Genomic DNA, 26,025 nt, shown 5'->3' with positions numbered 1-26,025 from the left:
GCCGCGGTACAAATCTCGTTCTACAAAGGATGTAAATGCTTTAGCGTTAGTATATGCATAGTGGGGAGCAAATCAAATAACCCCTAGGTGAGTAAAAACGCTCGCTGTATATCGGTGCTCAAAACTGATGATGGTAAGTCACAAATAATTATTATTATTAATTAAATTATTATTTTTAAGAGGGAGGCTTCTACCTACCAGAGGCACCGAGCGGAAAAATACAAAGCTTGCAATTTGAGACATTTTTTTGATAATTTACAATTTCAATTGTACTTATAACAAATTTATATTTTTATAAAAATCGATGTTTTTTAAAATAAATATAAAAAATATTAAAACTATGAATAAGTCAAAAATCTGTATGGGAAAAAATTGAAAACTTAATAAACTAAATTTTAATAATAAATATAACCATAAACTATAATGTAATAGTAACTGTTGACATAAATATGTAACAAATTCATATTTTTATACAATTTACAGTTTATTTTTGATTTAAAAAAAAATCTTTTTTATGTTTTCAGATACATATTTATAATTTAATACAGTTAAAATTGTAGATTATCAAAAAAATGTCTCAAATTGCAAGCATCGTATTTTTCTGCTAGGTACCTCTGGTAGGTAGAAGCCTCCCCCTTAAGGGGGGACATGCTCAGCGTAGATCAAAATGGAGCTTTTATTCTATTTTCAAAGCATGATCCTGGACATTCCTTAAACGTTGTAGATAATCTATTTATATAATTTTGAAGCCTTATTATCCTTTATATTTATTTTAAGCATTTGATGACTGCATAACGTATTTTTATTACATAAAATAGTATTCTTTTAAACCTCTCGCTCTAATGTTTTAGAATATAGTCATATTTCAGTACATAAATGTGCAGTGGTGTTAAGGTTTTTTACATTTATTAATTTTTAAACGCATTTATTAAACCATCAGTATAATTTATGTCGACATTATTATAGTGAAATATTTACGATAAAAAATTATATTGATAATCTCTGTGATCCCAAATTTGACAAGAATTAGGCATTTTATTATTCAAAAAATACTTTATGCAGTCATTAAATGTTTAAAATAAATATAAAGGATAATAAGGCTTCAAAATTATATAAATAGATTATCTACAACGTTTAAGGAATGCCCAGGATCATGCTTTAAAAATAGAATAAAAGCTCCATTTTGACCCACGCTGAGCGCGTCCCCCCTTAAGCACGCTTTTTAGATGTGATTAAGTAACGACTCAGATAATCATATTATCTATTCTAAAAAATTACTCATTACTTACCTCATTAATAAAATCATATTATTATAAGAAGCTTGGTACATAATCTATAATATTAGAAAGTAGGTAGGTATGTATATTTTTTGATTTTTTATGGCTAACCCTACCATCTAGAAAGTCGTCGAGCCGCTACTGCCTGTCGATGACATCCCGAAAATTTGTTTTGTTAAAGAGGATTGTTAGTTTAGAATAATAATAATATTATAAATAAGGAAAGGATTGTTTACTAGTGTCGGCCCTGCTCGAATTGAATACTTATCGCCAATCTCTTTTTAAGACGCTAAAACATCGTTTTGCTTCAGTGATCATCCAATAGCGGACGATGGCGGTATTCAATTCGAAATTCAAAAATACCGCTACGTCACGAAGCGTCAGAAAAATAGTTTCGTTTGGAAGATGATAGGGGAAAAAATAAACAAATATATTCACTCGAATAAAGTAATAAAAAAATATATTTTTTAGGTTTCTGATGTATAACAGATACTTAGGTGCGTTTTGTAAAGGCTGATTTAAAATGATTGAAAGTTCAAAAGAAAATAATTAATTTTCACAGTTTCAAAATAAATTAATACACTCACCTAGCTACTAAATAGTCTACTAAGTATTTACGTATTTTAGATATATAATATTATATTATTATACTTTGTAAATATGAAACAAATATATACCAACGTATTAACAACAGGTAGATAATCTATGAATTTATTTTTGAATCTGAATGTCTTGCAGTGGCAAATCAAAACTTACTTATTATTGACAATAATATTATAATAATGTGCGGGTAATAATTTAAAAAATATAATATGATGGTTGTATTCAAATTAATACGTTTTGTTAGATAATATGGACTAAACTAAAGGGACATATTAATAATAGTGTGGAACTATAAAAATTTTGTTAGGTTGTTTAGTTTTGTTATAAAACCTCGTAAACGGACGCTTTTTGAAAATGTCGAATTTACCATACACGGAAGAGACGTCGCCGGTGAAAAATCAATACCTTGCTGCAATAACGGGTAAGTGACATCAATTTTCTTGCTTTATAATTAATTCATATGGTAGAACGTATGTTATCGATAGGTAAATGTCACTGACATTTCAATAATAGGTATAGCATATCGTGAACAATACCGAATTTACATTTGTGTCAAAATTGATATTTTTCATAGATCAGATAGACAATGCGTCAAGTCACACAACTATTACAATAGTGCTCTAAAAAAATCTGATGCTTGTCTTATTACGGAAAACAAATTTGTCTTATCGGAACATTCACAATTTTTAAAGCGAAATTTGCTTATCTGCATTTAATATATTATGTTTCGTATCTTTAAAGATTGATCAAAAAATAAGATTTATAGTAAGTACATAATTTATATACTCGTATGTAGCAATGCAATTGATGAATAATCACCTTTAGTTTTCATATAAAATAAATGTTTCATTCAGGTTTTTGGCTATTTTATAAAGTTATTTATTTTGCAGAAACTTTGGACAGAAATTTTGGACAAAATAAAAATACTTAATACCTATTTTAAATCCTTTTTATTTACTTTGTGATTGGTGTATTATTCAGGAATGGATTAAAAGAAAAATCAAATAATAGTGTCCTTAATATTATTATATTTAAGCTGGAATTATTATACAATTAGAATTATAATTGAGCCAATCTGTATTATTAAACATTATTTGAGGTAAAACAACATAGATATTATTCGTTGGATAAAAGAAATAGTTTATTAAACTATTAGCAAGTGCAAGTACGTAGTAAAAAAAACTAAATATTTGAAGCGATCCGTGACGTCGGTTAGCAATTAAGGCATTTAATTGATTGATGCCAACATTATAACGCAATTTGAAATGCTTATTTCATGTAATAAATACTAGTTAAAATTGTCGTAATTAAGTAGGATGCCCTTAGTTTAATTGCAAAATTACATAGGCGCAAATCCAGCGGTTACAGGTTACCCGTCGGGTGTCGTATTTTTTTTCTAAAATATATGTTTTCTAGTGAGTATAAATACGCATGCGATGTTTTCAAATTATGTATCTTCTCTGTTCTGGCAGAAAACACTAACTGGAGAATCCTAGTTTTGAGTAATTTGACTTTGAAGTTGTTAAAATGTTTGAAATGGTCTATCATGTGAGTTTATTAAGTAATCATGAAAAGGATGACTTTAAAATAAAGACACTTTATTTATTAAGAAGGTGTCCAGACGGTAAAGTTTGAAATAAGGAACATTTTGGTATAACTAACTCAATATGTAATTTTTCCGAATTAGTGTCTTCTGCCAGAACAGTGACGGTATGTTCAGTAGATATTATTGTTTTATAAAATGTAATACATAGTAAATTATAATTTTCTTTACAGTGAGTGGATACGTATTAGTTTTTTTAATGAACTTTTTAATCTGTTCGCGCGTGAAAATTGTCCGGATACACTCAGGAATCGTCAACGTAGCCTCTATCGTGACTGAACTGAAGTTCACCCATTCAACCATGCCTTCTAAATCTGTCAAATTATATTTTTGTCCACTTTTCACCAAAAAAATATTGCCTATACCAGGGGTAGCGAACCTATGACACTAGTAGTATTATAGTAGTAGTAGAAAGTTCCAATTTTGTATGCAAAAGTTTAGTAGTTTATTTAACTTAATTTATTTAAAATCAACTGATTTTTTTTTAAATTTACTTTATCTAACAACATCCATCGAACAGATTAGATGTGTGAAAATTGTAATAATATTATGCATACATTCCGACAGCGATTTCCAAACTGGGAGGCGCGCCTTCCTGAGGAGGTGCGAAAAGTTTAACACAAATGTAGCCACAGGTTTTAAGTTTGCAAATGTATAGTTCATAAAGAGCCTGGAACCCGGGCATAACAGACATCACAAATTTAATCCAATAGTTTAAAAAAGTCACCTGCGGCGCTGCTTCGTTTAAAGACTATTGAATATTTTAAATATGTGGTTGTGCATTGAAATTTGATGTGATACCTATGATTGCTATAGGTACGTAAACGATAACTCCAACACTACTTTAGATCACCACACTGCCCTTAACCTCAGCGATAGGTAGCTGGTGGGCCCGCTTCAGAATGTGGGGCCTATGATAGAATCCATCTGTCAATAATGAATTTGGATTGACTACTATTGAAAGGAAAAAATTGATAGAATTATCATGAGATAATTCATTGAAACAAAAACCCCAGTTCAATTTTGATTGAATCGAAGTGAAGAAATAATATAATACTTTGTCAAGCAAAGCAATGCAAGTTGTAAGTAAAGTAGGTACTGCTATACCATTCGTAACATCATATTTTTATGCGAAACGGGATTTTCTCCATTAGCTGCAATGAAATCCAAATATCAACCCGTTTAGTAGGAAAAAAGCACTTTGTGCAAAGAAACAAGCACATCCATCGCATAAAAACAAATTAATTTAAAAATGAATAAAATAAAAGTACTAAGTAAATCTTGTTTATTTTTATACTTAATTTTTTCATTATTGTATTAAGTAGTACATTTTTGGCTTTTTAAAAAGGTGTCTGTATTATTTAATGAAATGAAGGGGGGTAGGCGCCAAGATTAGATTTTTTTAAAAGGGAGGCGTTGTAACATAAAGATTGAAAACCACTGCATTACGGTATAACACATATTTTAAACTTATATACAGTCATATAAGGGTATTGTCCCCTAACGATGAGACATTATTTTACTATTCTATTGTATCGAATATTTTCAATTCAATGAAATATAGCTGAAAAACATCGTCTGCCATTTTACAAGATGGCGGCCGTAGCACAGAATATAAACGCGCCACTGCGTAGGTCCGACGCACTGACAAATTTTGAAGCCCCCTACGATAAAAAATGAACATTTTAATTTGAAAAAAAAGCAACGCATTTAAACAGATTTATTTTTTTAATATCCCTGTTAATTATTTGATATTTATTGGTTCATTCGTATATACAAACCTAAATACCTACAAGTATTAATTAAAAATAAATCGATATCAAAGATACAAATTTACATAGGGGGCGCATTTTTTTGTTTTGTTCACGGTTCGTATCTACTTACTTAATTAATACTTTGGACGCTGAAGACGCAACTGGCGCGTAACGGCCGATCAATGTAATTAACGTGGATTTTAAAGGTGGTAATTACAAAAACCATTATCAAGTCAGCAGCGAATGAGAAATCATATTTTTACTTCTAATCAGGAGCTATTATAATCCCTACTTTTATGCTTTTGATTAATATAATAAGATTTTATCAAGATTTTGTTACGCTCTGGGCAATACATATTATTTTCTACTCAGTTTGTGAGAAATATGTGTCTTTTTTCAAAAAGGGCGGACGTGCTCGGCGTGGGGCAAAATGGAGCTTTTATTTTATTTTCAAAGCATGATCCTGGACATTCCTTAAACGTTGTAGATAATAATTTTTTTTATTTTTTTGAAGCCTTATTATCCTTTATACTTATTTTAAACATTTGATGACTGCATAAAGTATTTTTATTACATAAAATAGTTTTCTTTTAAACCTCTCACTCTAATGTTTTAGAATATAGTCATATTTCAGTACATAAATGTGCAGTGGTGTTAAGATTTTTTACATTCATCAATTTTTAAACGCATTTATAAAACCATTAGTATAATTTATGTTGACATTATTATAGTGAAATATTTACGATAAAAAATTATATTGATAATCTCTGTGATCCCAAATTTGACAAGAATTAGGCATTATATTATTCAAAAAATGGGCAAGATTAACACATTTGAAGATAATTCTAAAGATACTGATTATAAGCTATGTCTTTACCATTAAAGTGTGATAAACATCCTACGAATAATGATTAGTTTATAATAATTATTGACCTAAGAATAAGGTAGTGTTTTTTTGAAATACGCCATTTCTTTTGGCATTCCCCAGTGGTTAAGCTACAACATACGGCCGTAGCCATAAATTGACAAACTAAAACTGAAGTAGGAAGTAAGATCATGATAACGCGCGTATTTGAAGATGTACCGTTTTAAAAAAAAAGATTTTTTTTTTGGTTAGGTACATGTTCAAACACGCGCGTTAACATTTTCTTACTCCCGTTACGTTTATAAATGTTTAGGAAAATATTTTTATAAACTAAGTATAACAAACCAATTAAACTTTTGAAATTTTATCGATTTAGCGCACCTATTCATCAGTAATATTGGGCTATCTTCTTATTTCCCGTAAATATATCTGACAAGCATGGTTGCTCCCACAGCATATCTCTTTCAAAAAGGCATCCTTCGCCACTGATACCTACTTAAAGTTTTCTCATTAGAGGAATTATTTCCAGTTAAGGGGTTGTTTTGATCAAATAATATGACTGGAGTCGTAATGAAAATGTAGCGCGAATAATCAGAAGTTGTTATCAAAAAACAGTTAGAAAAGTTTATTAATCGATAAAAATATTAGGTATATCCAAAAGTAATAAGTGAAAAAAAAATAAAAAGTTATAATTTTGAAGTTAAGTACTTATTTCAAAAATACATGTAAAAGTCTGTAAGTATATTTATTTAGATAAATTGCGGATAATGATTGACGCGTGCAGGAATCATGATTTATTAATTATTATTATTGTATTGTCTAAAAATAAATATCGATATCCTCATAATTTATTACCTATATTGACAACTATGAGGCCTTCAATATTAATTTTTTTCTCATTAAATGACTAGGTTGGAATTATAATAATAACCTTATCTATATTAATTAATAATTAAACAATTAATTAATAATCATCATGAGTGTGCGTATGTCCATTAAATAAATATGTATCGAATTCAAATTGCATATGTGTAGGTACCTATACCAGGCAACTATGTTTATAGGTGCTTATTTAAAATCAACAGTTGCAACCAAATTCTAATTGTAATATTCATGTTTTATCAAGCGCATGCATATTACGCATTATTATATTACTCGTATATTCTCATCGGTTTTCATTCTGTTCCCGCAAACTCAACGATACCCAAACGGTTGGAGATATACATCTGTTATAAGCAATGACATTATTATGGACGAAGCATCTGGAATAAAAAAAATGACACTCACTTTTTTTGTCGGGTCTGCCAAATGGCATAATCTGTTCTAACGCCAATACAATAAAGGTGATATTGCTATAAATTCCCGAAACTTTTTGTCGGGTCTGCCGAATGGTTCGGTTCGAACAGGTTCACTCAAACGAACATTGATACTAGAAACACTGTTCTAACGCCGTTACAATAAAGGTGATACTGCTATAAATTCCTGATGCGTGATATCGCATAATGGATATTGCGTGACATCTATCTATGCAAGTGCGAATGTCACTATGGGCGAATTTACTTGCTAGCTACTGTATTGAGTGCGTCGTCCATTAATAATGTCATTGGTTATAAGTATCTCGTTTACACGTGCATGGATTGACTGCTAGCAGTTAGTAGATATTATCGCGGCCATGACAGGGAAATGTACGTGTAAACAATATTATGTACTAAGTATCTTGAATTTTCATGCGACAATTGGGATTTTTTTCGATCTGCGCCTGCGCAGTAGAACGATAGTGGGATATCTACTGAAAAATGTAATTGTACACTTTGGCAGAATTTACTACTCAGGTGAGTTGATGATCTGCACATCATGGCCCCCACAAGGGGGGGCTGACAGGGCTCTAGACTGGGGGCCCGGGTTCAGAAGGGGCCCGGCGTGGTGAGTCGAATAGATATTTGAGATAAACACACATCTCAAATTTGCTTTAATAGTGAAAAAAGTCTCCTGCGGCGGTATTTTACTCCACTAGTGTTATTATATTAAAATATATGGTTGTGTGATACAATTTTTCATTGTGTGTCGATACTCGGGAACTCCATAATTCAAATGGATGTGTTAAAAATACACCATAATTTTACTGAATACACCATTTAGAGAACACTGCGATAAAGTGTCACACCGACTTTACCGCAGAGATCCTAGCCTGGGGGCCCGCTTTAGGATTTGGGGGCCATGCTGCACATACAACAGCAAAAAATATAGTCAACGTCAATGGTAATAAAAACATTTACCTACCTATATACATACATTTACATTTGAAATTTGAAACATCTTTTATAAATAAGTGTATCAATTCATATTAATTCGTGTATTTACTTAGGTGTGATCCAATGATGTTGATTTTTCTTCTTCTGATTTCTCTATAAACATTACTGAAGCTTGAAATATTACTCGATTTGCTCAACCTATTATGTTCATGCTCAGGGTCCAAACACAGTGTTGAAAAAAATAACACGTCGTTGTTAATTTGTCATATTAGGTAATATTCGAATCTGTGACCCTTATTGGATATATCGAAGTACCTAATACATAATAGCTAGATTATACTTCAGACTAATAACTATGAAACTTTTTGTGTATAATAATTTCCAAATACACATTAAAATAATGGGGATGATTTTTTCAAAATTATAAAACAGTTCAGAACAGAACAGGTTCCATTTCCGCTTGTGAATGTTACGGGGTTCGGTTCAATACAGTTCCCAGCTCTTATTGTGGATTGCTATTTTTTATAAGTACTAACTAAAACACTATCTACTTACGTGCACACCAATTAATTACATTTGAAAAACTCATAATTTATGTCTATCTAAGTGGCGAATATTTAAATGTAAGCTTTATTTGAAGAATTTCATTTCAGGTTTAAAGGTCAAAATAAAATTCAATTATCGCTTTGCTTCAGCGGTTAATTTCATCACTCAAATGCTGCAATAAGTTTGCATAATACACACCGTTGATTGATTTTCCTTTTTGAAAATAATCAATGAAAATTACCCCACGCACATCCCAAAAAACTGACGCCATGACCTTGCCTGCAGATTGAACTGTCTTCGCCTTCGTTGGAGCCGATTCTCCCCTTTCAGTCGATTGTTTTGACTGTTCTTTCGTCTCAGGTGTGAAATTATGGACCCATGTTTCATCCATGGTTATGAATAGACGCAAACCTTAGACAATAGATACAGACGCAAACACTCTGCTTTATTGCTGTGCAACTTCGCCAAACGCTCGAAACATCCTCACGATGCTATTTTTGTTAAATTGTGAGTTATCGCGGCACCCACCTTGCGCACAGCTTTCTCATGTCCAATTTTTCAGTAAATGTGTGATGTACATCACTTTAAAAATACCTACCATGTCTGCTAGCTCGCGCAATCTCAGTCGACGTTCATCCAATACCATTTTGTGGATTTTCGTCACCATTTCTGGCATGGTCACCTCATTTGGTCGACCACTGCGATGTTCGTCTTGGCAGCTCGTTCGAGCTCGTTTAAACTCAGCCACCCAATATGTTACTATTGTAAACAAAGGAGCAGACACCGCCAGAGTAGAATCTAGCGCCGCTTTGATATTGGTTGGACTGAAGCTTTTCAAATGAAAGTATTGTATCACATAACTATGACCAATTTTTTTCCTTGTTTGCAAATTCACTGAGAGCGTTCACTGTTGGTGGCTGACAAATAATTACTGAACAACGTAGCGTCGTCGAACTTCAACAAGCACATACAAATATAAAGGTTAAAAAATCATTTTTTGTGCAATTGTGAGCATGATTAATAAATATAATTATTATATACCTACTTACTCCATTTCTAAAAAAACCTTTCTCTTTCTATGCGTATCCGATATCAGATGTCGGCGACATGACATTGGCACATATATTTTTCTCTCATCTGCAGGTTCTGGAATTTTTATGTAGGGACGTTTTTCTTCTGCCAGCGCCTAGCTTACTGTAAATCTTTTCTTAATTGATAAGATGCAGGCGTTGATATCTGTCGAGATGAAGTATGACGTGGCCGAAGTATACTAATTTTCTAGTTGTTACTTATTAATTGTCCTTTTCCACCCTCGATATCAACTCGGCATTCGTGAATAATTTGTCTGCCCAGCTAATACTTTAAAGACGATGTGTATGTACGCACACATTACGAAAGCTTCAAGAGTGTTCTAAGCTTAGATTATAGAAAAATGTTCTAAGCGATCTTTTTGTGAGTATCAATACCTCCACACCGTATAGTTAATAGTAGGACCGACAATACAAAGAATTTTACGAGAAAACTTCAATATTAAAAAATCTGGATACGGAAATCCCGTTACTTAAATTTATCTAATTAGTAGCTACACATTTCCAATTATTATAATATTATCTTTTTTCTCCTCCTTTTTTGCCGTCCACATCATAACGGAAGACTAAGAGCACGTTGGAATATTGCAGGACTGTTTTAGGATTACAGGGGCCTAACTACAAAAATGCATGTTTTGAGTTAGCCCCGGTTTCGATAATGCCATAATCATGCTTATTGGTTACACAAAGCTCCTTGTCATACATAAATATACCTGTCTACAAGCTAATAGTTGAATAAAATGTGCTTTATTTGCGTTTATCTCAAAACTGTGTTATTGTCAATGACATTGGTTATTGTAGATAGTCCCCTGTGATCTTAAACCCCTGCACTGTGGTCAGTCGTACTCTGGTATCCAGTCAAAGTTTAGGTTGCTTTAATACCTCGGTAATTTCAGTAACTGATTTTCTTCCAATTTAGTGACGCATATTGTCTGCTTCTTTTTCTAAGTTACCATAGGCGATTTTTTTAAATATAAATAGTGCAATCGATTCGTCACAAAATTTAAAAGAGAGGCTTTCAACAGTTCGAATCGGTCATACAATTATTAATTGTATCAAAATATAAAAAATATGCGTAATTCTTACAAATTTAATATATATTAATAATAAAAATCATAACCAAATCCCTGCAAATAGTATCATAGTTGTTACCTAATGCTAATGCGCTAATACTGATACGTACTTGTTTATAAAAAATCACTTACTTATAAATTATGTGTCATCTACGCCAGTGTTGCCCAACCTTTTTACACCTGCGGACCGGTAAAAAAAGAATAAAAATTCGCGGACCACTAATACTGAAATAAAAATGGTTTTTTAGGTAATATTTTTTGAATCTTATAGTGTGACAGATAGAAATAACTATAACTAACAAATATACATATAACAGTCTGATACAATTAAAATTTAATAAAGAAACAATGGGTTTTTTTCAACAAACTAATGCGAAACCTGCTGTTGCCTCTTTGCTAATATATTAGATATTCTTGGCTGCAGATATCTAAAACTATGGAAATAATTTGATGTTCCTTGGGCGGCCTGGTATCATTTGATCCATGGACCGGGGGTTGGGGACCACTGATCTACACGATTATTTTTAGTAAAAGCATGTGATTTATGGTTTTTTTTTTTATCACATATCTTTTTTATCATATCATCAGGCCTCCACGTCCCTAAGCTCACGACTGACCACCCATAACAATGAAATAAATCTTTCTTACCCTTGATGAACAGTGAACTTGCATATATTGGACAATTCTAACAACGAATACTTTAAATATTTCTCGCTCGGACAATTGACCACAGAATATTCTTTCTTCTTCTTTCGACCATGTCCGATCCTAATAGGATCATATGGGCCTCCATAGAGTAGAGGTTTGTATTGACAGATTTTGTTTTTTACGAGAAATGGATGTCAGCCACTTGCTCAACCTATTAGGTCCATACCCTGACACACACAAATTGAAAAACAATATGTGTACTTGCCAGACCCAGGATTCGAACCTGGGACCCATGGCGCTATAGTCCAACGCTTAAGCCGCGCGGCCACCGTAGGCGTATAATATATGTACATAATATAGTATAGTAGTATTTTAATTAAGTAAAAGATTATTTAAACATTTAGATTTATTTCTTTAACTTATGGCTCATGCAAAAAAGTACCTACCCAATAAGAAGTATCCACTGATAAAACCCATTTCATTGACAGTAACCTCGATGTATTCAAAATTACATATAATTACCGTTAAATTAAACGTTTTAGTGAAACAACGTGGTTACGGCACATTATTATATTATTGATTTGTAATAAAATAACAATAATAATGATTAGGATCCATTTTCCTACACATCACAGTAATAGGCGATACTTTTTTTTCAATACTAATTGTAAATCTATCTACACGTCCGTGGTCAATCAGCTGCACGTCGGTTGCTATCATTTCGACTGTGTTTAGGAAAAAGGGCGTAACCCTCGATTTTTCGAAAAGTGCTTTTATTAGATTATTCACAATGTATACAACTAAATAAACGTTCTTTAAAAAGGAAGTAAGCCGCAAATGCCGGTTTGTTATCTAAATTCAGGTTTTAATTAAGTTTTAATTTAAGAAAAAAAGCATTTAACCTCAATTTTAATGATTTTTTTTGTAATAACTTCTTTAACTATTAGTAGATCGAAAAGATATTACACCAAATCATCAATCACTATGCACCCAATGTCTGTGACTATTTTTTTTATTAATATTGAACCAAAATAATTAAAAAAACGTTTTTTGCCTCTCCTGTAAAATTTGTTCTGTGTGGGTTACGCCCTTTTTCTTAAACACAGTCGTTGCTACCTATAATAATTAATTGTTAGTAGGGTCGTCATTTTTGAGCAGATACTTGGGCATTGATACTTTTCTTCCGATACAATACCGGTATTAATCAATACTTTTATTTAAATGCCTATTGGTAATTTTACAATGCGTTAGATTGTTAGCATCAATGATGTTATAAATATAAGTATCGCCATTTGGCCGAGTCGGTGAAAATCGGGGGTCATTTTAAATCCTATATACTTCATCCAGTATTATTTAACATCATTGGTTAGGGTTAGAATATGTATATCTTAACTATTGTTTTCAATGTAGTTTTTTTTTATATTTGTTCCAAATGAAGTAAGTATTGATACAGGAGGAAGAATGGGTGGAACTCACATGTGGACTGGCAGGTTCTTCAAGAGTATCACTTCGATTGAGGGATGTGTGACGTCATTACGGGATATGATTATAATTATAGATAACACATATTTTCGATTTAACAGCCTGCGCAGACTAGATTTATTTACACTAAATTATACAGGTTAGGAATACAAGGGTTCAGCATGACTGAGATAAAGTAATATTTAAATGACAGGGACTGCGCCGAGCATGTCGGTGGCCAGCGGGCACGCGGCATTCGAATGGACAACACTTCACTTTGCATTCTTTTTCACGTGGACGCATTTGCACATTATTTAATTTAGTTTCGCGGGCACTTTGATAGTTATCGATAACCGCGCGTGATTCGAGACGTAATAATCGGCAGGCGGGCGAATCCACGTGTCACTTTCCCACCACCCGCGATACACGGCAACGCGCCGCTTCGGTATTTTTGTGACACCCCCAGTCGTAGGTAGATTCAAACTGTCGACCAAACTATTTTGCAAAGGGGGCTTCACCCCTCGCGCCGCGGGGTGGGAGGAAGTTACTTGACGAACATTCGGGCGAATTACGGTATTTTTTTGTTTGTCTCCCGGCAAGTTGCCACTTCCTAGAATCTGGGCGCAGGTACTTGCCCTGTTCAAATGCGTCGTGATCATATTATTTCGTTTTCGTAAATCAGGGGAGACGAACCATTATTCGTGGCTGTTTGATTAGGTTACGGATTTGGAATTTGAAACTCCTTTTTATTTATATCAAATCGAGCTTAAATATTGGGACCATACCTAAATAAAATTTCACTATTTCTACTAATTTTTATTTCATTTCTACTAATATATCATAATTATTGCTTTACAAGAAAACATAATGTTGTTGTAATATTAAAAGTTTCTAGCATCGAATCGTTTTCTCTCAATATGATGGCCCTATTCGTAGATAGAACCAGATAGAATCAGATATATCTTATACATCATATACATAGCTGATTATTTCTAGTTACATTGTTGTAACTAACGTCGTATGATCAGATAGTTTAAAGTAACAATGTATGACTTAGCAAGTACAAAATACGTAAACACAACTATTAATCTAATAACATTACACAAACTATAATATATGTCTTATTTAATAGCTATATTAGTACCTACAATGTTAGTAATTGTCAACATTTTTCACGCCACAGAACACTTTTCAAATTAAGTACAAAATTTTCGCGGCACACCACCGCCATATTTAGATTAATAAAGCCTGAGCATAACTTTTTGCACAAGCAACGAGTGGTCCACTTTTCAGCTGTCAAAATAAGATCCAAGATTGCTTGACATATTCATTCGCCCTTTCTCGTTTCAAATTGAATTATAAAAAACATCTCAAATCGAATATATTATTAACTATCAGTGTTATTTATAAATAATATACATTCCTGTTATTCATCAGCTGTCAAGTCTAGTCTGACTAGTCCTTCACACAAAAACCGGTGGGAATATCGATTTTCAAAAAATATATAGCATTGATCTGTGCATTACATTTATAGAAGGTACTAATGCTAGTGTTTTATTTATCATTGAACTCATCTATCCAAATTTAGCCATTCCATGTGTCAAGACAGCTGGAAATATCGATTTGTAATAACCACTAAATCAGATGAACTCCAAAGTCTCCAAGATACGTTAAAATAATCTGAAATCTGAAACTAAGAATACTCTAACAAATGAACACGACAGACGCGTCAGTATGAGCACTCTATAGAACAATGACAGGCAATGACAGGTCATCCATAGATAACGGGAGAGGCGGAAAGGTAGGACCAGTCGGAATGTATCGGCTTTCTCTTCAGTCGGCAATGGACACTTCAAGACTACAGAACTTTTATGCCTATCATAATTAGGGCCCGGATTTATATGCTAGTGCATGTTTTGTTAGGGTATATGCACAGCTATGAGAGTTGCACAGAAATCTGTTTTGAAAGACACAGAATCCAAAAATAAGATTTTATTGTGCATATAAATGCATATTTGAGACGTTAGAGCATATTTGAGACATTAGTGCATATTTCATAAATAAATGCATATTTTAGAGCTTTTGAATTTATAATTTTAGTATTTTAAATTATTTTATCGAAATATAACTAAGTTAGGAAGGAAGATAGTTTAGATGCACTTGCATTTTTAATGCCATCTCCGAGCTGTGGATTTATCAGTGAAAAAATTGAAGTCAACTCGGGCACTATTATTTAAAGTTTGATAGGTAGTTTTCCGCATATAAACAAAATACTGACAGATACATAATATGCGGAAAAATTTAATGCCAGAGCATAATATTGAAAAATATAATATATTTTTTTCGGGCAAAAAACAGAAAATAGTATTTAAGAATAATTAAGTGTGTCGTTTTTGTTTTTAAAGTTATGTTTGGTTTACATTGCATTTATTATTCAATTATTTGTAGGTAATTGTGGAAAAACTATTTTGAAAATTGTAATTGATTAACTTTATATTCTTTGTTTGTGTTTTTTGTTCAGATATCGTATTATGTTGAAAAATTATTAACTAGTTATTCGATTTTTTGTCAGTAATATTGGGTAAAGTGGGTATTTACAATTTTTTTCCACAAAAAATGACAATTTTCAACTGCATATTTCTTCGGTTTTAGTGGATATTTTATTGATTTTTAGTGCATACGTGCATGCATATAATCATGTTTTTTGTTGCATACAAATCCGGGCCCTAATCATAATATTTGTGAATTTAATTTTAAAGTTATCAAGTAGATCAAAGAGTTTTCATTGTGAGTAGACGATAATATGCTTATATCATTAGGCATATCCAACTTCAAGTAGGCTGTATCTTTTTTCTAGTATCTTTCGACAGTGATTTTCCACGCCATCTCATTGGTATTTGTCATATTAAACAAACGTGGCTGAGGACACTGGAACGTTATAAATTTAACAACACTTATCTTTTACCATCACAAATATTATTATATATCTATGTATTATTATATAAAAATATTATTATTATACAAATATATTCAATTTCCTATTCGTCGTGAAAATGATATGTTTTGGTCTTCGTTTTGACACACAACACACTAATCGTCACTATTATCATATTTTGCTAAGAGCTTACTGCGCGATGGGAAGAAGAAACTATGCTAAAAAAGGCGGGAATCAAATCTTCTCTTCATCGAACTCCTGCGGCAGGACGTGGGTGATATTCTGCGAATTAAGTGATTCGATTGAGAACGGCTTCCACATAATTTGGTTAAATAAATAAAAAATAAGAATGATTAATACTTCTCCTTCAAAATCTCAATGAAAAAATATTATATTTTATACGTATGACAGAATTAGTGGTTTTTTTTTCTATATAAATGTCTCTATTTCACTGGTTATCTTAGAGATCCCTTTAGACCAGTGATGCTCAAACCGCGGCACAAAATTGCCAGTGCTTTTATTACCAAATTTAAAATTACAAAATGTACCTCCCTAACAATGTCTCGTCTAGTATAATAATATATCATTATTTTTCAACACTTTTACCCAGTGCGGCCCGTGAAAAATTAGAAAATGGATAAATTGGCCCTTCTTTCAAATTGGTTGTGCACTGCTGCCGTAGACGCATCGTTTTAAAAATGTTGTATAAATTTAATAATTATATTTCCGATTTGAACTGTTTCGAGGCCCCCTTTTAACCATGACGACCAATCGTTTGCGTCATTTGCGTCAAAGAAAATCATCGCTGATGATTTTATGAAGGAAGTGTGACCATGCAGCAGACTTTTTAATCGCCATCGCCACACCGGTTGGGAATCACTGCATTATGCTTAGTTTAGCGATCGATTTTTTCACATTAATTTACATGCATAATTTGCAGTTATTTTTCTATATAGGTACTATTTTTTTCATTTTAATCTCATAAAATAAATAACGTATTATTAATTGTATATTATTGAACTGGTTATTAGCATGTAGGTATGTAGACAATCTTACCATTGCTTACCTATTAATCTATTATACTAGGTAAGATGATTCTTTCATAAATAAACATTAGATTGTTGTTCATTCTTTACACAACAAACAACGTGTAAATAAATATGCAGTTGTGACTTGACTATCATCTGTTGTATTTCATCATGTTATCGTATGTCGTACAATATTATTAATAAAAAGGTAAATTAATGACGTAATATCATCTTCAAACTACACATTTGATTATTTATAATAATTAGACGCAACATCAGAAGGTCATTCTTGATCATAGACAAAATAATATTATATAGGAATCTTAACAACCGTTATGGGCAGTGTTGCCAACTGTCGCTGACAGAAACATGCAAGACGAGGTCCGAAAACAAGATATTTAGCAGGAAAAAAACTATAGATTTTGTGAAAATACCATTTTCATCGCAAAAAGTGATAAAATACTTACCTACGGATAAAAATCACATCACATTTTCCCAGAAACGCATTTTAAAATTGACAAAAAATAATTTATTTATCTAACAACCTACAATAAGTAATAATTAGGTAGGTAATACCTAAGAGTGGAATCCTCGATAATCGTCAATCCGATGCTACATGTCTAAGCACACATCAAATTATAATATCTGATAGAGTATAAGCTTTATGACTTTGCACTCCGGCTCTAAGATGAAAATGATGTAATATATTCCAAAAATATATTTTTAACACAATGTATTATTTATTTATTACTATATATATTAATACAAGTGAATATCATTTGATTTAAATGTATGCGAGGTAATCAGGCAAAAAGGTGTATCAGTGTAGTAATAAGTGTAAAAAATGTGCAAAAAAAGTTATAAAACGTATACTCTACCAGTACTTATATCACTATAATGCCAAGAATGCTCATATCGTTTTATTGTGTAGTTTTATTTCTCAAGTACCGACTTTTCTTCATTAAATACCTATCTGATGGTCAGAAATTTGATGTCCAAGAAAATAAATATACTAAATATCTAACTTATTTTCAGCACAGTTAAAGCTGCTGAAGGCACCAAAAAACGCTAACAAAAACACCATAGGCTAGATGCATTTTTGCAAGCTTATCGAAAAATGCTAGATCTGGCAAGAAATACCCTATGTTGATTACGCTGATTATGGGGGCACAATCTGGATGTCTCACACCACTCATAAAATTTTCTAGAGTCACCCCCTATTTACCATGACAATGTTTGTTTGATAAACGTTTTTTAATTGACATCGAAAAGAATTATAAGGTTAGCTAAACACACGTATTCATTGACAGTTAATATAACTATAGTGTTTAGTGTACGATATTATATACTCAGTTTGATTAAGAAGATAACACTTATAATTTTAAAAAAAATCGATAACGATATTGTAATAATTATGTCAGCTGCTAGTGCTAAAAGAAAGCCTGCCCTCGGTTCTAGTACCAGTGACGTCCCGTGGGGGTAGGCAGATTGAGCGTCGCTTGGGGGCGGTAGTTACTCGAAAGGCGGCAAATCGATGAGAATCATTAGGTATATATAGAAATAGGTACCTAAACTTAGTAATAACGGATATATCTTTCCATTAAAAAATTCAGCTCACTGGTTGGAAACAAAATGTATGAATAATTAACATGACAGGTTTAACAGCACTCTATTTTCTGTCAGGCTCGCGATGTCTAGATTACTTCCGTTGTCCTTGGACGTCACGTCCTTGATGACCAGCAATGACACGTGCTGATTTGCAAATTATATTTGAATATTATAGGAAGGTGCATACTTACCTAATAATTAAAATATCCAAATATGTTTGCCAATGTATCTATAATGTATCCATACAACACATTTCTTAGATATTGGAGTCATGAAAGGATGATAAAAAATACTGTAAGTATAAAAAAATGGGGCGGCATTTTGGCTCTGCCTAGGGGCGGCATTTTGTCTAGGGACGTTACTGTCTAGTACATCGCTGATATATCTATACATCCTCCGAACTTAATAAGTGTGTCCAGCGATTGTCCAGTCACGGAGCAACATGTCCAGCTTGGCAAACTCTACCATAATAAATCACGCAATCTCATCTGCCTATTTTTTCATTGGTTTCTTTTGTGGTATTTCCACATTATGCCCAACATGCACGTTATGTAACTCGTAGTTTTTGCATTTCTATAAAGACTAACGGCCCATATTTTGCATGCACACGTGAACGCTGGTAGTAGGTACACATTGGTTGAACACTTTTCGTTTTAAAAACAATGGGACATCACTATTTTAAAGATAGTATTCAGGCGCCCAATTTACTCCATACCAGTTCTGCGAGAAATCTTGTCATGCCTGCATTGTAAACCTTCGTCGAATGACATTATTTGTTGACACGCAAATTGTACTAATGTGATAAAATAAAATTATAAATTATAAAAAATGAATTTTCAAAATAACTATGCAACTACCCTTATTCGAGACTAATATGTAACAAGTAAGTACCTTAATCCGAAAATATTTTAAGGGGCTCTTGCATAAAACTAATAAAACACATAGTTAAGAGCGCGATGCAGAACCATCAGGATTAACTTCGAAATAAACATCATCCAGAGTTGCTAATTTGGCTCGATATTATTTTAGTTTAATGGTTTTTTCTGGACCACTGTCTTTATCCGTAGATTCACTACTTGATATGACATATTATTAATATGTATGGATACAGTAGGCGACGCAATCTATGTTGCCGATATTGGGATTTTAAGATAGGCGCGTATCGTAGATAAATGTTCTTACGGTTCTGCATCGCGCACTAAGATACTATTTTTGTCGTGTCCGGAAACTTGTACGTATGCAGTTTGCCGTATTATACTTCAGCGTGAAATGTTGTATCGGAAATATATGGCCGTATATTAAAGACCGTCTCACCTCTTCGTCTCGTATAGTTGGTACTGACATAAAATTTATGTCTAAATAATACACTGTGTTGTCGGTTTACACTTTACAGGTAGCCAGCAGCAAACAAATTTTGAAAATAATCCATCATAAGTACTAGATTATTTGTTAGGTTAGGTTAGATTTTTTTTAGAATTATTAACAACCACGTCCTTGCTCTTTCGTGCAAGTGGTTGTTAGTAATTTTTGAACAATCACAAACACCCAGGCTTTGAGAAAAACACATAAAAATTGTGTTAAAAAAAAATCGGGTGGAAGGCCAGCGCCTTACACACTGCACCACGAGAGTTAAAGTGCGGCCACACCGAAAACAAGTCGCGCGACAACTCGTTAAATTTTAAGATAAGCATGATAATTATCGTAAAATTTACCGAGTTGTCGCGCGACTTGTTGCCGGTGTGGCCCCACTTTAAAGTTCCATAGTAGTGTTCCCCAAATGGTATTCCGTGTATCTTAGAGATTTTCTATATTTTTTAAATAAATCCCTTTGAATTATTGAGTTGTCGGCACCAGTGGCGCACCCAGGGGGGGGGGGCAGGGGGCCCTGGCACCCCCCAAAATAAAAATTATCAGAATGTAATTCACCAGCACCTTTATAGAAAAAATTCTTAGATCTTAATTTCTAGCACAAAAATTTCGAAATACTAATGTCGGGTTTTTTTAGAAACCCAATCCCTAGTGGAACTGTCAAAAGATTCTCCGTGTCCACCCGAATTCCGGAGTGGTGTAGGTCATAGCTTAGGAGGGCTGACGGGGCTCTAGCCTGGGGGGGCGGGTTATGGGGGGCCCGGCGTGTCAGGTTGACCAGATAAGTGAGATAAACACACATCATAAATTAGCTTTATAGTAAAAAAAGTCGCCTGCGGCGCTATTACACTTCATGGCCTTGAACATTTTCAATTACTTATATAATATTTTTTGATTATTATGTGTCGATACTCGACAACTCCATTATTAAAGTAGATGTATTAAAAAGCGCCAATAATTCACTGTATAAGTACCCTTAATTTGAACTAAAACACAATTTGGAAAACGTTAATTTAGTGTTTCACACTGCCTTTAATCTTATCGGTAGGTAGGGGGGCCGCCAAATATCCTAGCCTGAGGGCCCGTTTCAGGATGTGGGGACCATGGTGTAGGTACACCGAGTGCAATAGACAAAAGACCGATAAACGAGAGATTAGGCTGTGAAGAAGAAAAAGAGCCTATGGGACTAATTTACATTCTCCTCCTCGGGCCCCCCTAATATTAAATCCTGCATCATATTATGAACCACTGGTCGCTACCCTTGTGGTAGCCAAATAACATGCAACGCTTCGATATTGGATGAATAGATATTTTTATTATTCAAGAAACACTATAAATAATTTTAATATAAAATTATACACGTGAATTGTCATGTAGTTATATCACATCAAATTGCATTGCACAACTACACAATATTAAAATGTTAATATTCATAAAGTAAAATGGCGCTGCAGGCGACTTTTTTTATAAAAGAACACATCGGTTGTGTGTGCTTATCTCACAACTGGTCGACCCGCCACGCCAAGCCCCCGGGATGGAGCCCCGTCAGCCGCTATCGGCAGCTATCAAGGGTAGTTTTGTATCGAAGTATTAGCATTTATTGTAACAATTATAATAAGTTAGTTGTAATTGTTACAATAAGTGCTATCTTTTAACAGCACCTCTCTTGAGTGTGCAAAATTTTAAAGCGAGATTTTTGACTGTTTAGACTTTAGACGGCTAACTTATTGTAACAATTAGTATAATACTTCGATATATACATATGAAAAACTACCCTCGATAGCTGCCGATAGCAGTCTTGTGTATAGAATAGATGCGCTGGTGGATTTTGTGAATACTGCCTGCTCCCGCCGTATTAACAATTACTACTAAATTATTATGGATATTTTTAGGAATGGTATATACCCCCATACCTATTTTATCCCGAGGTGCACTTCAAGTGGATAAGAGGACACACCGGGATAGAAGGAAATGAAAGAGCTGACAAATTGGCTCGGCATGGTGCCTCTGAACCCAAGACCGCGGTAGCTTATGACAAATTTCCTCTGAGCTACGCGAAAATTACAATTTCAGACATGGTGAAAAACGAATGGAACTCACGATACATAAACTCATCGACAGGGGAGTTGACCCGAAAGTTTTTACCTTCAATTTTAGCAGCACGAGACGTCAGGGTGCATAAGGGACTGTGTTTTGAGATGACTCAGATTCTTACAGGTCACGGAGTCATGCGAGCATACTTGCACCGGTTTAAAATAACATCTGATGGAAAGTGTCCATGCGACGACGGAAGCGACCAGGAAGTCTTACATTTACTCCTAGATTGTCAAATCTTTAGCAAGGAGCGGCACAACCTGAACTTTTTATTACAGATGGCAGATGCGGACATTCGAGACCTTCCGGGGACCATGGCAAACGAGGCCGGAAGAGATGCCCTTTTTGAATTTCTGTATTGATGTAATAAAAAGAATAAAAATAATAAATGGTGACATGTAAAAATGATTCATGCCTTTCAGATCCAGTGACTGCAATCATATAAGATAGGATAAGTATATACTTAGAACATTAGTCCAATGCGACATTTCTTTTACCACGGAAAAAACTCGACTACAAATCGCAGTCCTCAGTTCCCAATGAATACGACAAAATATTCATCAGAATCACCTCCGCCTTGCGCTACTAAGAATTTTCCAGGGTTTTTGCAAGGCGGTATCATAGGCCCTGGCCGAATTCAAATCAGCAATACCCGATGCGGGTAGAAGAACAGTTTTCAATAAGGCATATTCTCTCAGCCGGCACAATTTTCATTTGACTAGCATCAAGTAGAGTAGTTTGCGTGCCAAAGTCCTTAAGAAACCTCGATAGTAAATGCGAGGTATCCATAAAGGCATCTAGAAAAAAAAAAAAAAAAAATATGTACGCGCCTGCTTTTATAATATATTATATATATATATATATATATGTGTATAAAGTAGTATCCCTTTTCAAATTCACGAACAAGGCCATTGCGCTCTTGGTCATTGTGTATACAACCGAGAGTTAAACTAAACATTAAGAGGATTCAAGACACTTTGGCCTTGGTTCCTAATATTATTATGATACAATGAAATAAAAAAGTTTTTCTTTGTACCAACTTGATATCATAACAAACCGTGACTCTTTATAAAGTTATGTTGATGCACGATAACTGTCTGTAATACATTTTAGATCCTGCACGATATTCGATAGAAAAGTTTTTTTGATATAGATACCAAGAACCAAAACATATTCTAACTATATAATATCAAAGTAAGTATTAAATAATGTTTATTATTTCTTGTCATGTGGTGATTCAGTAGTAATACCATTTATTTGGTTTTAAAGAATTCAGATAATATCTAATTTGGCTGTAGTCAATAGGTAATACAATTATTCCTAGGTACAAAATGATAGTAATTAGAAGTGTTAAGATAAGAAATCTACAAATCTCAAAAGATGGCTTCCATAAAATACTTTTATTGTAGGTATTATAGGTAATACCAGTTACCTGTCACGATAAATGTATCCTATATCCTCAAATATTTTCAAGGCCCACTCTAGTCGGGCCATGATGCAAAACTGTAAACATCGATGTTAGTGCTAGTTATTATGACCTGCTAAGTAAAAATACAGTGTTTTTGATTTTGGTGTAGTGAAAACCCAAGTTTTAAACTACATTTTCTCTTATATTATATAAAATTATTGAATTATTTTGACATAATCTCTAAATATACACTATTTATTTAGAGGTTATGTAAAAACAATCTTAAGATTTTACAAACCGGAGCAGACAATAATTTTCGAAAATATTTAAATATTTATGTAATAGTTGTATGTAGTATATGGAAACATGCCTGCCAAGCTCAGATGGAGTAACTATTTTCAAACTTATGGCATAAAAGCTTAGGGCATAAAAATGCCGAATTAATTTTATTACACTTTAATAATAAAATTCAGGAAATGGAATGCAATATTTAATTTCCCCACGAGACGGAGCTAAAAATGAAGGGGATTTCACGAATAGGAGCTGCGCTCCGTTGCGTTTCGGTTCATTTCGAGCGTTGGATAGGTGTAATTCCAATACTTACACAAGACGCATTTAACTAGACATTAACCTGTAAAATGTGTGATCTCTTAGAAAAACCCTTCGCCATGACGTATTTCATGTATGTAGGTACGTAGATCGCCATGTATGTGCTAATCAGAGATTGGTTACAAAGATACAAATATAATTCCAGCGCAGTTCAATCAATCAAGATTGGAAGACTGCGCTGATAGCCAATGTGCACTGTACATAAATAGTGCATGCTCATCATGATTAGATTCTAGGGTGTCGACGCATGAATCGTTGGTAACAGATTTATATTATTATCACTCAGTATGAACCAAGCGACTTTGAATGTCTTCCGGTTGCCACCACAGTATGCGACACTCTGCTTTTGTATGACTCTGAACATAGATTCAGCTGTCAATGGGGCAGCGCTGTTGAAGTTTTTGAACGGTCTGATTAAGCTGGCGCCTTCTGTGATTCGAAAATACCTGTTACTTTGTATGACGTAGGTACGTGACAGAAAAAATAATTTACAGAGCATACAACGTTCATAGTTCAAAAATTTTCCTGTAATCTCTCTGAACCTTGAACAAATGCATGCACTTACCTATTATGCCACCATCGCATAACTTGAAATTATATACGATTGTTTTATATAATATCGATGGTCTAATGTCAATACCCAGTATCTCACCTATATGAAGAAAATGACTTTTTTATGTATTAAAAACAACAAAAATACTGCCCATCGACTGCGAAATTCCCATTACTGTAGTTATTTTAACAAAAATGATGCAGCCATTTTAGTAGTTTCCCGTATCTGAACATTGCATGAAAAAACATGTACCTAATAGCCCTACCTTGCCTCTAAGGTGTCAAGTGTGTTGCATGACGTGTGTTTAATTTAGCGTCAAAATGTCACTTTCGAATTATTTAAAAGGTAAAACAGTAAGTAATAGGTATAACAAATTTGGATGTATGTGTCACAGTTTATTGGATGTTATCATTGTATTAGGCGTTATGTACTTTGCTTTACCACTTTTTACGTTACGGGTTATTTGCAGGCTGTAATAACCCAAGTTGTAACTACATAGCATGTTGTAACTTACAACATGTGTAAACTATAAACAGTCAGATACGGGATATTAAATATTTAGTTTTTTAGCTTCCTGCATAATTTGTAAAAAGTCACTTACGGGGTATTAACATTAGGACATCGATATTATCTACTTACCTTATCCATCATTTTCTGTTATTTTAAAAATAGTTTTGTTATATTATATCTGCTCACGAACCGGAGCTGAGTTTCGGTCTGCTCCGGTTCATATCGAGCCCTGAATTATACCCATGTCCCTCACAAGGGAGGATCTGACAGGGGCTCTAGCCTGGGGGCTTGGGTTTGGGAGGGGCCCAGCGTGGAAGGTCGACCAGTTAAGTGAGATAAATACACACCACAAATTTGCTCTAATAGTAAAAAAAGTCGTTAAGATAATTACTTTTAGTGTGTTTCCTGACTAATAAAAATGACTATTTATCCAACATGGCGAAGGGTCGCATGTTACTTGGCTATCATAACCGGAAGTCGCGTGCTTCATAATATGATGCTGACTGCCGACAATTTCAAGCGGATTTATTTAAAAATACCAAAAAATGCTAAAAATTATGGAATACCCTTTATTTTACACTGAAACCTAGAGTTCCGCAGAATACCATTTGGGAAATACTACTGTAGAGTAACTACTCTGAAGAAACTTTAGCGAAAGGTTGGTTGGGTCCGCCAAATATCGTGGCCTTGGAGGCCCACTTCAGGATGTGGGGGCATGATTGTATCTACATAATTATAAGTT

The 26,025-nt window shown here is 33.5% G+C and overlaps 1 protein-coding gene across 1 annotated transcript in view; it reads left to right on the top strand.

The window, feature by feature from the left end:
- Positions 1-1,601: 1,601 nt before the first annotated feature.
- LOC147078097 (facilitated trehalose transporter Tret1-like) overlaps positions 1,602-26,025 on the top strand; it is a 45,984-nt gene continuing 21,560 nt past the window's right edge. The window contains exon 1 of the mRNA XM_085961197.1: positions 1,602-2,301. Coding sequence (XP_085817323.1) covers positions 2,235-2,301 — 67 coding nt within the window. The 5' untranslated portion in view covers positions 1,602-2,234. The remainder of the gene's footprint in view (positions 2,302-26,025) is intronic.

Source organism: Rhyacophila brunnea, unplaced genomic scaffold (assembly GCF_057557595.1).
Source record: "Rhyacophila brunnea isolate RB1 unplaced genomic scaffold, BYU_Rbru_1.0 scaffold_12, whole genome shotgun sequence".
NCBI lineage: Eukaryota > Metazoa > Arthropoda > Insecta > Trichoptera > Rhyacophilidae > Rhyacophila > Rhyacophila brunnea.
This window is presented reverse-complemented; position numbering and strand designations above follow the sequence as displayed.